The sequence below is a fragment of the Engystomops pustulosus genome, unplaced genomic scaffold (assembly GCF_040894005.1).
Source record: "Engystomops pustulosus unplaced genomic scaffold, aEngPut4.maternal MAT_SCAFFOLD_169, whole genome shotgun sequence".
In the NCBI taxonomy this organism is placed as follows: domain Eukaryota; kingdom Metazoa; phylum Chordata; class Amphibia; order Anura; family Leptodactylidae; genus Engystomops; species Engystomops pustulosus.
Genome location: NW_027285049.1, coordinates 33,130 through 46,728, shown reverse-complemented (window position 1 = coordinate 46,728; position 13,599 = coordinate 33,130). Strand labels below are relative to the sequence as shown.

Here is a 13,599-nt window from a genome sequence, read left to right as displayed (position 1 = left end):
GAGATGTGTAATCAGACCTCACACTGCTGTGCTCTGTGCTCTCTGCAGCCAGTGTTATGTATTGTCCCTGGAGAGATGTATAATCAGACCTCACACTGCTGTGCTCTGTGCTCTCTGTAGCCAGTGTTATGTAATGTCCCTGGAGAGGTGTGTAATCAGACCTCACACTGCTGTGCTCTGTGCTCTCAGCAGCCAGTGTTATGTATTGTCCCTGGAGAGATGTGTAATCAGACCTCACACTGCTGTGCTCTGTGCTCTCTGCAGCCAGTGTTATGTACTGTCCCTGGAGAGATGTGTAATCAGACCTCACACTGCTGTGCTCTGTGCTCTCTGCAGCCAGTGTTATGTATTGTGCCTGGAGAGATGTGCAATCAGACCTCACACTGCTGTGCTCTGTGCTCTCTGCAGCCAGTGTTATGTATTGTCCCTGGAGAGATGTGTAATCAGACCTCACACTGCTGTGCTCTGTGCTCTCTGCAGCCAGTGTTATGTATTGTGCCTGGAGAGATGTGCAATCAGACCTCACACTGCTGTGCTCTGTGCTCTCTGCAGCCAGTGTTATGTATTGTCCCTGGAGAGATGTGTAATCAGACCACACACTGCTGTGCTCTGTGCTCTCTGCAGCCAGTGTTATGTATTGTCCCTGGAGAGATGTGCAATCAGACCTCACACTGCTGTGCTCTGTGCTCTCTGCAGCCAGTGTTATGTATTGTCCCTGGAGAGATGTGTAATCAGACCTCACACTGCTGTGCTCTGTGCTCTCTGCAGCCAGTGTTATGTATTGTCCCTGGAGAGATGTGTAATCACACCTCACACTGCTGTGCTCTGTGCTCCCTGCTGCCAGGGTTACCTGTTGTCCCTGGAGTGATGTTCAATCAGACCTCACACTGCTGTGCACTCTGCAGCCCATGTTAGATATTGTCCTGTGTGATATGTGTGATCAGACCTTTGTGTATGTTGTTAGTATCAGCAGGACTGTGAAATATCGATTTATATTCCAGGATTTTATTGGGAGGCTGTGTCCTCACACTGCTGTGCTCTGTGCAGCCTCTGTTAGCTATTGTCTCTAGTGATATGTGTAATCAGACCTTTGTGTGTGTTGTTAGTAAAAGCAGGACTGTGGAATATGGATTTATATTCCAGCATTGTACTGGGTTGTGTCCTCACACTGCTGTGCTCGTTACACCTGCTGACAGGTTCCCTTTAAGTGAACCACATTTACCCCCTTCAGCCTATAAGCAAAGGACCCGCCCACACAATAGCCGCATCCTTAGTAGACAATTGCTTATTTTTCGACAACAGTTTTTAATAAAGAAACTGATAGAAGACTATTTTATTTTACATCTGTCATCAGTCCCCGAGGGGAAGGAACAAGCGTTCTGCACTACATTTTCGATTTTAACAAAATCCCTACTTCTCTTCTGAGCCTCGACATGTAGTCAGACAACATATGTAATAATGAGCTGGAAGAAGTTTCTCTTCTGATCTCAGCTGTGACTTCCTGCTGGGAGAGGGGAAGAGGGAGCTGCCCTTCAGCTTCACCCCTCATGATATACATGACATATGTTTATATATGATGGTACTGGCTGTGACTTCCTGCTGGGAGAGGGGAAGATGGAGCTGCCCTTCAGCTTCACCCCTCATTATATACATGACAGCATATGTTTATATATGATGGTAATGGCTGTGACTTCCTGCTGGGAGAGGGGAAGAGGGAGCTGCCCTTCAGCTTCACCCCTCATTATATACATGACAGCATATGTTTATATATGATGGTAATGGCTGTGACTTCTTGCTGGGAGAGGGGAAGAGGGAGCTGCCCTTCAACTTTACCCCTGATGATATACACGACATATGTTAATATATGATGGTAATGGCTGTGACTTCCTGCTGTAATAGGTGAAGAGGGAGCTGCCTTATATTTTCTCCTTTGACCATGTACATGTCACTAGACATCATGTGTACGCATGTTGGAAAGTTATAGCGAGTTAGAGGATGTTTCCATATTGATCAGTGCTGTGAGTTACCGCTGCTAGAGGAGGAGCGGGAACTGCCCTGTAACTTCCCCACATGTTGTCTGACAGTATAGGTTTATGTGCTGTATGAAGGAAAGTTATAGGGAGTCGGAAGATGTTTCCCTACTGATCAGTGCTGCGACTTACTTCTGTGAGAGAGGAGGAGGGAGCTGCCTTATAGCTTCCCTTCTATGCATGTGCATGTTGTCAGACAGTATCTGTTTATGAATGGTAATAATTACTGTGACTTCCTGCTGCAGGAAGGGAAAAGGGAGCTGCCTTATACAAGTACATATGTTTTGTATGATGGGAAGTGCTGTGAATTCCTGCTGTTAATGGAGGAGAAAGAGCTATTCTAGAGCTTACCCTCCCATGTACATGTCTTCTGACAGCATGTTAGGGGAAGTTGGAGGGAGTTGCCCTACTGTGTACTCAGATAGAATATGTGTATTATGGAAAGTTGTATTGAGCTGGAGGATATTTCCATACCGATCAGTGCTGTGACTTCCTGCTGTGAGAGAGGAAGGAGGAGCTGTCCTATAACTTTGCCTCTGAGTGTGGACTCAGATAGAATATGTGGATTATGGAAAGTTATATTGAGCTGGAGGATATTTCCATGCTGATCAGTGCTGTGACTTCCTGCTGTGAGAGGGGGAGAGAGAGTCGTCCTATAACTTGTAACCAGATAGTGTAGTCATATAGCATATGTGTGTTATAGGAAGTTATATATTGGGCTGGAGGAAGTTTCCATACTGATCAGTGCTGTGATATCCAGCTGTGAGAGGGGAAGGAGGAGCTGTCCTATAACTTTGCTTCTGAGCATGTACTCAGATAGAATATGTGGGTTATGAGAAGTTATATTGAGATGGAGGGAGTTTCCATATTGATCAGTACTGTTACTTCCTACTGTGCTAGGGGGAGAGAGAGCCGCCTTGCCATTTAATATGTCTGGTTGTATCGTCTGCACCACAGTATGTGATCAATAAAGAAGACGGTGAGTCCCGCTTATTCTTCTTTTTCCTATTTTCATCATTCCTCCATTGAGCAGAGCTCCACCGTGACCAAAGTTTACCCGCACCAGGAAGCTTTTTGTTTTTCTTCGATTTGATTATAAGAGGGGAAAGAAGTAGCACTGACTATGGGCTTGTGTTGGTTCCTTTTCATTTTTCTATTGCTAAGTTTCCATACTGATCAGTGCTGTGACTTCCTGCTGTGGGAGGTGGAGAGGGAGCTGTACTATGACTTCCCTGTGTAAGTGGAATAAGATAGAATATGTGTATTATGAGAAGTTCTAATGAGCTGGAGGAAGTGTCTATAGTGATCAGAGCTGTTACTTCCTGCTGAGATGGGAGGAAAAAGAGCTTTCCTAAAACTTGTAGTCAGATAGTGTAATCAGATAGCATATGCATATTATATGAAGTTATATTGAGCTGGAGGATGTTTCCATACTGATCAGTGCTGTGACCTCCTGCTGTGAGAGGTGGAGCGAGAGCTTTCCTAAAACTTGTAGTCAGATGGTGTAATGAGATAGCATATGTGTATTATATGAAGTTATATTGCACTGGAGGGAGTTTCCATGCTGATCAGTGCTGTGACTTCCTGCTGTGGGAGGTGGAGAGGGAGCTGTACTATGACTTCCCTGTGTAAGTGGAATAAGATAGAATATGTGTATTATGAGAAGTTGTAATGAGCTGGAGGAAGTGTCTATAGTGATTAGAGCTGTGACTTCCTGCTGCGAGAGGAGGAACAAGAGCTTTCCTAAAACTTGTAGTCAGATAGTGTAGTCATATAGCATATGTGTGTTATAGGAAGTTATATATTGGGCTGGAGGAAGTTTCCATACTGATCAGTGCTGTAACATCCAGCTGTGAGAGGGGAAGGAGGAGCTGTCCTATAACTTTGCTTCTGAGCGTGTAATCAGATAGCATATGCATATTATATGAAGTTATATTGAGCTGGAGGATGTTTCCATACTGATCAGTGCTGTGACCTCCTGCTGTGAGAGGTGGAGCGAGAGCTTTCCTAAAACTTGTAGTCAGATGGTGTAATGAGATAGCATATGTGTATTATATGAAGTTATATTGCACTGGAGGGAGTTTCCATACTGATAAGTGCTGTGACTTTCTGCTGTGTGAGGGGGAACGAGAGCTGTCCTATAACTTGGTAGTCATATTGCATATGTGTATTATATAAAGTTAGATTGAGGTGGAGGATGTTTCCATACAGATCAGTGCTGTGAGAGGGGGAGCGAGAGTTGTCCTATAATAATGTAGTCATATTGCATAGTGTATTATATAAATTTATATTGAGCTGGAGGATGATTCTGTACAGATCAGTGCTGTGGGAGGTGGAAAGGGAGCTGTCCTATAACTTTGCTGCTGAGTGTATATGTATACTGAGATAATATATGTGTATTATGAGAAGTTATATTCAGCTGGTGGGAGTTTCCATACTAATCAGTGCTGTGACTTCCTGCTGTGATAGGGGAAGAGAGAGCTGCCTTATTTACAGAACAGCTCCATTGACACATAAAAAAGAAAAGCCTAATATCTTTGTGATTACAATACCTCTAATACACCTACGTGGCTGCACGATCCTCACAGCATCAGCCCATGCACGTGTTACCAGTGACCCAAGGTCCAGGGCTGGACCTGTTCTCTCCATGTACTGGACTCTGCATGCGCTGAGGGGTCATGAGCCGCATTAATCTCCGCTTGTACTTTTTTTTATCACACTAGCGCCATCTACCTACGGCGTCACACTTTAGAAAAATAGAAGGTTTCCACGGATAGAAGGAAACCATGAGACGTGGTATCTAAAGTCACTACGAGAGTCACTAGGGTGTGCTGAAGGCTACCAGAGCAGCACCTAGGAATGGACACCACCCCCGATGGCAGATATCTGTCATTGCAATCCTTCATTGGCCCCTAAAAAATATGTTTGGGAGGGGGGTGGCGGCTGGGGCGAGGGGAGGTTCTGATGAGACATTTGGGGGAAGGAGATACGTTATGAGAAAAACCTAACTTTTCGAGGGGGTGAATAGACCCTGGACCTCTGACTCCATCCAAATTGGACGGCTTTAGGTACAAAGTTACCTGAAGAGGTGTGGCTTAGGACTATGGGGTGGGGTTAAGTGATATTGCCCGGGGTAGGGAGGTCCATATTTAAATGTTGGGTCAACTTTGGGGAAATTTGGCTAATTTGGACTGCTTGCATCTCAGTCACCCTCGCGACTGGTGGAGAAGACTTCTTGGCTGGACAAGTCCCTGTAACAAGTTATAGCTGCATCAGAACCGCGTCTCCGGTGACATTAGACCATCCTCCCCTTTCAAAACCAACGCTCCACTTTTCCGGGTTTCGGCAAGTTCTGAGAGATATTTCTTGGGTTGCGGAAGGTCGGAGTGAGGGGTGATGAGCTGCTTCAGCCTCTGGAAGGTTAGAAGTATATTCCTGAGTATACATTATACCCCAGGAGGAACTTCCACCTACACATAACCCAACGGTTACCTGGGTGAAGGGACCTTTAGTCCTCAGCGTGATGTAGGCAGCGTACACCGGTATGCAGATCATGGAGGAGATGGCCATAAGCCAGCCAATGGCGTAGCCCCATGGTGGATACACATAGCGGTTATTGTACTTCAGGGGAGTGTACTTGATGAGGGAGAAGAGGAACGTCCCCTGAGGAAGAGAAACCCTATGAGAACATCTAAAGACCCACCTAGGACATGGGCTCCAGGAGTTCAGAAGATACCTCCATAACCACATCTACTAAAGGTCAATACGACTCACCATACACACCGCAGGGGTGGCTATCAACCAACAGAACTTTACGATTGGCCATGGTCGGTAGCCAATCATGTCCTCTATGTTATCATAGAAACGATCGGCACCTGAAGAGGAAGGAGAATGATGTGAGTCTTTGGTAATTTGAACGCCAAGTATTGGTCTCTATGTGGACTCACCATAGACCCAACCAACGCAGACCACCTCGAAAATGGCCACGCAAAGCAAACAGGTCCCACTGGCTGCATAATAGTCAAAAAGCTGGAAGACGTACATCCCACCCTACGGAGAGGAAGAATAGGTGGTGTCAAGTGGTCAACTGTACACAAATCTTCAGTAACGTTCTGCCTATATGTATGGTCCTACACACCTCAGTCAGGAGGATCAGACCCAACAGATAGCAGATGATGGCGATGACCAAGATGAGGAGTTCTCTGCGGTACTTCTTCCGAAACACCTCAGGGAACATGTCCACGATGGCAGTAACAAGACTCTCCACACAGACGAACTGGGCAGAACAAAGTTTAGAAAAGTTCTTCTAGTATCAAAAATGACGTCTACACATGAAACCTGCCCGTAGGATAATTGTTTCCATAAATACCTGGCTATCGAGTCCTAAGAAGATGAGCATGAGGAAGAAGAGACACGACCAAAGAGGAGACACCGGCATCATGGTCACTGCTTTTGGATAGGCAATGAATGCTAGACCAGGACCTGTGAGAAGAAGATTATTCAATAAGGTTCCGGATTAGATAGCTACATGTTCCTGCAAGACAACTTCAGTGTAATATCAAGGATATCTTAACAAGAGGTCTACAAATTAGAACTTACAAAAGATTCTTCCACAAGAGTCAAGGGTCAAGAGTCAAGAGTCAACTTCAGTCAAGGTTTTCCAACAAAAATTCTACAATCAATTGCCCTTTACAAGAGTATAATAAAAGTTCTCATTTAAGGTCTACAGTGAAGCTTCTTTTGGAAGAGCTCCACCCTCAAGCTTCTTCTAGAAGAGGCCTTTAACAAATGTTCTTCAGGAAGAGATCAACAATCAAGCTTTTTTTCCAGAAGAGGTCTAAAATCAAGGTTTTCCTGGAGGAGGTCTACAATCAAGCTTCTACTAGAAGATCTCTAAATTGAAGGTTCTTCTGGAGGTGGTCTACAAGCAAAGCTTCTTCTAGAAGAGACCTTTAATAAATGTTCTTCTGGAATCAAGCTTATTCCAAAAGGGTTCAAGTTCTTCTAGAAGACTTCTACATCGATCTTCTTTGAGATGAAGTCTAGAATCAAGGTTCTACTAGCAGGTTCTTCTACAGGAGGTTCAATCAAAGTTCTACTACCAAGAGGTTCAGATTTTAAATTCAGATTCTTCTGTAAGAATTCTCCAATCAAGCTTCGACTTACCAGATTCGGCCACTTGGGAAATATGGACACCCTGCTCTCGCGCCATGAATCCCAAAACGGAAAAGATGGCAAATCCAGCCACAAAGCTGGTTATACTATTCAGGAAACAGAGAGCGATGCAGTCCCTGAAGATGAAAAGGAAAGACAATGCCCGGTCAGATTTGGGAACTTAGTCAAGAGGCAAAGCGAGTGGGATGGTGGTTCAGCATACAAATGGCTTCCCCCTTAGTCGGGGCTGAGCCTGGGCCTGTGAATGTCTGAATACCTATAGCAGTTGTTGTTGTATCTATTGTAGCTTCCCAGCGCCGTCAGGCAACCTTGACAGATGGCGTAGGAGAAGAAAATTTGGGTCCCGGCATCCATCCAGACCTGCAGTGGAGAAAAAGCACAATTACCATAACGGTAACAGTAGATCTGGGCTTTGTGATACAGTCTTAGCCAGGTATCTAAGCTCTTCATGTGTGATACTGTCAGCTGAGCTGTGTATCTCATTCTGTCTTGTTAATACTCCCCACCAAATAATTGTGCATTCGTTATTTCCCATGACCCACCTCACCTGAGGGTCCTGGAGTCTTGTGATGTCAGGCTTCAGATAAAACATGATTCCCTCGTATGCTCCGGGTAGAGTGACCCCTCGGATCAGCAGGACAATGAGCATCACATAGGGAAATGTGGCTGTGAAGTACACCACCTGACACAAGGGGGCGGTATTAAGAACACACTGTTACATATCATTCGAAATAGGTCATAGGGCTCCTGTTGTGACAGGGTCATGGAGTTTGGGTTCTTGGAGTGATGGGACATGATTTTCAGAAATTGGCCTCTTGTTTTACCCCATAGCGGTACCATCATATAATCAATAATCCATGAAGAAACCACTAGAATTAATAACGTCCCATCCGATGTCCCATCAGTCCATCCCCATATAACAATCAATGATAAGGTCCAGGGTTCACCTTTCCAGTAGACTTGACTCCTTTCCAGATGCAGAAGTAGCAGATGATCCAGGCCAGTAGCAGGCACAGGGCGAGCTCCCAGCGGACATTTCCCAGGTGCTCGATCCCGTCTGACAGGCCCAGTGCTCTACGTCTAGTAGTGAAGGTAATGATTATCACAGTATAAATCTATAGACATACAGAGGGATTGTGTGATACTATGTCATGCAGCACGGGCTTAGCCGACTTACTCCCAGAATTCCACAACAGGAGACGTAGCGTTGGCCGATGCTGTATAATTCTCGGAATATGCGATGTCGTCTACGCAATTTACTATATAAAAAGAGAAAGGCAGCTTAGTAACAAGGATATGTGTGATGTATCTGCTCATCACCCGTACCCTCATATCTCAGGACTTCTTACCTGTGTTCCAGGTGTTGTTGCAGTTGGCCCATGGAAGCTGAGATGTAAAGGAGCTGAAGAGATAAAACAGTGCCCAGGCCAGGATGACAATGTAGTAGATGTTCAGGTAGCTTTCAATCACCTGTGAGGCATAGCCAATACCTAATGGAAAGGAAATGATATATAGTATTTGGCATATATGTAAATTATGTGTAATGGGGGTAATTGTAGACCCCATTACTGTCCCCCTTCTGACAGATACTTTCATATATGTATTGCTTCACAGCTGCCTACACATCATGATGACAATGTAATAGGTGTGTAGTAGATTCTTTCAATCACCTGTGAGGCATAGCCAATACCTAATAAAAAGCAAATGATATATAGTATGTGGCATATATGTAAATTATGTATAATGCAGGTAATTGTAGACCCCATTACTGTCCCCCTCCTGCCAGATCCTTTCATATATCTATTGCTTCATAGCTGCCTACACATCATGATGACAATGTAATAGGTGTGTAGTAGATTCTTTCAATCACCTATGAGGCATAGCCAATACCTAATGGAAAGGAAATTATATATAGTGTGTGGCATATATGTAAATTATGTGTAATGCGGGTAATTGTAGACCCCATTATTATTCCCCTTCTGCCAGATCCTTTCATATATGTTTTGCCTAATAGCTGTCTACACATCATGATGACAATGTAATAGGTGTGTAGTAGATTCTTTCAATCACCTGTGAGGCATAGCCAATACCTAATGGAAAGGAAATGATATATAATATTTGGCATATATGTAAATTATGTGTAATGCGGGTAATTGTAGACCCCATTATTATCCCCCTCCTGCCAGATCCTTTCATATATGTATTGCTTCATAGCTGCCTACACATCATGATGACAATGTAATAGGTGTGTAGTAAGTTCTTTCAATCACCTGTACAGCCATTTTTAGTCTCTTAGGTAAAGAGCATTTGATTTATAAAAACTATGGTGCTAGCACAGATCCCATTGCTGTTCCTTTTTTGGCCACGTTCTATCTTTATATATGTAATGATATTATAAATCTACCCATATCTCAGGACAACCATCTAGTAGAGGTTGTGCAGACCCCATCACTGTCCCTCTTCTCCTTATCATATTATACATTCCTTTACCTCTGTCAAACACCCTAACATGACTACCTGTCTCTTCTCTCCTAACTATTATACATCGGGAAGACCAAGTAGAAGATGTCCAGGTAGCTTTCACCTAAGAGGCATGGCCAATACCTAGTAGAAAGGGAATTACGTTTAGTGGGGCACATGGTAACATAACTTATGTATGACTAGGGTTGTGCAGACCCTATTAATGTCTCTCTTCTGCTAAATCCTAACAATACATGACTATCCAATGTAATACTTTATACCTGTCTATACATCAGGATGAAGGTAATAGGCAAGTAGGTAGCTTTCAGTCACCTGCCAAAAGTGCCAAATCTATACTACACAGGGTACACCGTAACATAATTCATTTATAATGGCAGTGGGGTTGGTGTGGACCCCATTGCTTTCCTTTTTTTGGTGGATTACATTTGCATTTCTGCATTACTAGATGAGTAGAGGTTCAGTATGTACCTAAGGGAATGTTACTTAGCTCATAAATTACAAGTGTTCGTTATAGCCTTCAGGGGGGCGACACTCCATTAAGGTTACTTTCTGACACTAAGAATGTGCAATAGTCAGATGGTGAAGACGTCATTGCCTGTGGCCATTGAATATGTATCCTTCCGGTTCTCTTCTTTGCAGACAACCTGGTCTTTCCAGGAGTCGAGGTACAAGTCGGTATGGCCCCGGGACACAAGGACTGCCTATTTTAATCCCCTTAAACTGTGTTACAATGTGTCCTAAACTGTGATATTACTCAGGACATGCTCAGAGCTATAAAACATTAGAAGGACATTCAACCAATTGTGTGATGTAAGGTTCCCATATATGTAGGGTTAGTGCAGACCCCATTACTGTTCCTATTAAATATCAAATATGCAATAATGTTAGATGTCTGCCGATACCTCCGGATAACCATTTAGTATACATCCAGGTAGTAAGGGGTGAGTATTCACCTAAGGGAATACTACTTAGGACATATATTACAAGTGTTCTTTAAGGCCTTCGGGGGGGGGGGGGGTTACACTCCATTACGGTTACTTTCTGACAATAGTTAGAGGGTGAAGACGTCATTGTCTGTGACCATTATATATTATCCTTTCGGACTCTCCTCTATGCAGACAACCTGGTCTGTATTACCAGGTAAGTAATACCCAGGGACACAAGGGTTCCCCATGTCAATCCCCTTAAACTGGTAGAAGAATGTGTCCTAAAACTGTAATATTAATCAGGACAGGCTCAAAGTTATAAAACATTAGAAGGACTTGAACCACTTGTGTTATGTTAGGTAAATAGATGTTGGGGTTACTGCAGATCCCATTGCGGTTCCTTTTTCTTTTCTCTCTGCAAATATCCAATAGTATTCAATGTCTGCCCATACCTCAGGATAACCATGTAGTGGACATTCGGGCACCTTTCAGACGCTTTCGAGGCATAGCCAATACTTAATAGAAAGTGAGGGATGTGCACTACATATCATAAACTGGACTGCAATTAATGAAGATGGACAGGACAGCCCCTGGAGGTTGTTGTCATCAATGGCCTCTTATAGAAGATATATGAAAGGGGAAGCACCTCTCTTACCAAATGAGCCCCCCCCCCAAAAAAAAATAAAAAAAATTCAAAAACATTTCCTGTCTGTATTACCACCAAGTCCACTAGGTGGCGCTCTATGACAACGCAACTTCTCCTGAAGTCATAAAGAGCGTGAAGCGTAGAAAACAAAGTCAGTTTTCCAGGAGTGACGAATCCTTAGAATTTTATTGAATCTCCAGGGAATAATAAAAAACTTGTTATGAAGAATTCTGCCGGAATGTGATCCCAACGAATCTTCAGGGGAATAAAGGGGGGGGGGGGGGTAAATGGAGACAGGGGGGGTCCGCAATACTAATCAGCTGATAAAAGGTGAAGAATCTGTGTGCGGGATGAGGTCATAGCTCCGGCTGTGTGATGGATGCTGACCCGTGTTGCCAGCCGCAGCCGTTTCTATGGCTCTTTGCCCCGTCAGGTCGTGTGAAAGTGGGTGAGGGATCGGCATGAAGAATGGGGCACACAATACTAACCTTCAAAGAGGGGGCAGATCTTCCTCCAGGCTGTCACCCCTCCCTGGCTGGTGTACTGGCCCAGCGCCGTCTCCAGGAAAAACACCGGAATACCGCAGGTGAAGAGGAAGATGAGGTACGGGATGAAGAAGGCTCCTGCCGACACAATGATACATAGATTTCAGGACTTTGTGCTGGGGGTTTGTTACAATGTATCAGTTTGGAGTTCGGGATGGTTTAGCTTGAAGAAACTCCGAATTTCGGATGCAATTGTAACAAATTGTATAAAGTTAGGCAGGGGGATACAGGGGACATGGGGCCGTATGTGATATTTCAGCTCTATAATATGGTAACATTGGGGGGTGTAATATAAGGTAATGTGCCCTGTATATAGGGTATTGGGTATGGGTACTTTACGCCTGCGTGATAATGGACACAAGGGGGGAGTAATATACAGATATATATACAGGGGGTCATATAAGGGTATGGGCACTGTATAGGGGGTACTTGTGCACTATAGGGTAATAGCAGGGGGTCATATAATGTATGGGCACTGTATAGGGGGTACTTGTGCACTATAGGGTAATTACAGGGGGTCATATAAGGGTATGGGCACTGTATAGGGGGAATTTGTACACTATATGGTAATGGCCAGGGTTCATATAAGGGTATGAGCACTGTATATGGGGTACTTGTGCACTATAGGGTAATAGCAGGGGGTCATATAAGGGTATGGGCACTGTATAGGGGGTACTTGTGCACTATAGGGTAATTACAGGGGGTCATATAATGGTATGGGCACTGTATAGGGGGTACTTGTGCACTATAGGGTAATAGCAGGGGGTCATATAATGTATGGGCACTGTATAGGGGGTACTTGTGCACTATAGGGTAATTACAGGGGGTCATATAAGGGTATGGGCACTGTATAGGGGGAATTTGTACACTATATGGTAATGGCCAGGGTTCATATAAGGGTATGAGCACTGTATATGGGGTACTTGTGCACTATAGGGTAATAGCAGGGGGTCATATAAGGGTATGGGCACTGTATAGGGGGTACTTGTGCACTATAGGGTAATTACAGGGGGTCATATAAGGGTATGGGCACTGTATAGGGGGAATTTGTACACTATATGGTAATGGCCAGGGTTCATATAAGGGTATGAGCACTGTATATGGGGTACTTGTGCAATATAGGGTAATAGCAGGGGGTCATATAAGGGTATGAGCACTGTATAGGGGGTACTTGTGCACTATAGGGTAATTACAGGGGGTCATATAAGGGTATGGGCACTGTATAGGGGGAATTTGTACACTATAGGGTAATAGCAGGGGGTCATATAAGGGTATGGGCACTGTAAAGGGGGTACTTGTGCACTATAGGGTAATAACAGGGGGTCATATAAGGGTATGGGGACTGTATAGGGGGTACTTGTGCACTATAGGGTAATAGCAGGGGGTCATATAAGGGTATGGGCACTGTATAGGGGGTACTTGTGCACTATAGGGTAATTACAGGGGGTCATATAATGGTATGGGCACTGTATAGGGGGTACTTGTGCACTATAGGGTAATAGCAGGGGGTCATATAAGGGTATGAGCACTGTATAGGGGGTACTTGTGCACTATAGGGTAATTACAGGGGGTCATATAAGGGTATGGGCACTGTATAGGGGGAATTTGTACACTATATGGTAATGGCCAGGGTTCATATAAGGGTATGAGCACTGTATATGGGGTACTTGTGCACTATAGGGTAATAGCAGGGGGTCATATAAGGGTATGGGCACTGTATAGGGGGTACTTGTGCACTATAGGGTAATAGCAGGGGGTCATATAAGGGTATGGGCACTGTATAGGGGGTACTTGTG

General features: G+C 44.3%; 1 protein-coding gene across 1 annotated transcript in view; it reads right to left on the bottom strand.

The window, feature by feature from the left end:
• Nucleotides 1-1,285: 1,285 nt before the first annotated feature.
• The window catches only part of LOC140108669 (sodium- and chloride-dependent betaine transporter-like), a 29,895-nt gene continuing 17,581 nt past the window's right edge, over nucleotides 1,286-13,599 (bottom strand). Inside the window, exons 3-15 of the mRNA XM_072131891.1 lie at nucleotides 11,747-11,881; nucleotides 8,555-8,695; nucleotides 8,383-8,464; nucleotides 8,153-8,285; nucleotides 7,753-7,887; nucleotides 7,462-7,565; nucleotides 7,197-7,321; nucleotides 6,400-6,512; nucleotides 6,169-6,306; nucleotides 5,978-6,080; nucleotides 5,805-5,905; nucleotides 5,523-5,693; nucleotides 1,286-5,443 (exon numbers count right to left, since the gene is read on the bottom strand). Coding sequence (XP_071987992.1) covers nucleotides 5,303-5,443; nucleotides 5,523-5,693; nucleotides 5,805-5,905; nucleotides 5,978-6,080; nucleotides 6,169-6,306; nucleotides 6,400-6,512; nucleotides 7,197-7,321; nucleotides 7,462-7,565; nucleotides 7,753-7,887; nucleotides 8,153-8,285; nucleotides 8,383-8,464; nucleotides 8,555-8,695; nucleotides 11,747-11,881 — 1,622 coding nt within the window. The 3' untranslated portion in view covers nucleotides 1,286-5,302. The remainder of the gene's footprint in view (nucleotides 5,444-5,522; nucleotides 5,694-5,804; nucleotides 5,906-5,977; nucleotides 6,081-6,168; nucleotides 6,307-6,399; nucleotides 6,513-7,196; nucleotides 7,322-7,461; nucleotides 7,566-7,752; nucleotides 7,888-8,152; nucleotides 8,286-8,382; nucleotides 8,465-8,554; nucleotides 8,696-11,746; nucleotides 11,882-13,599) is intronic.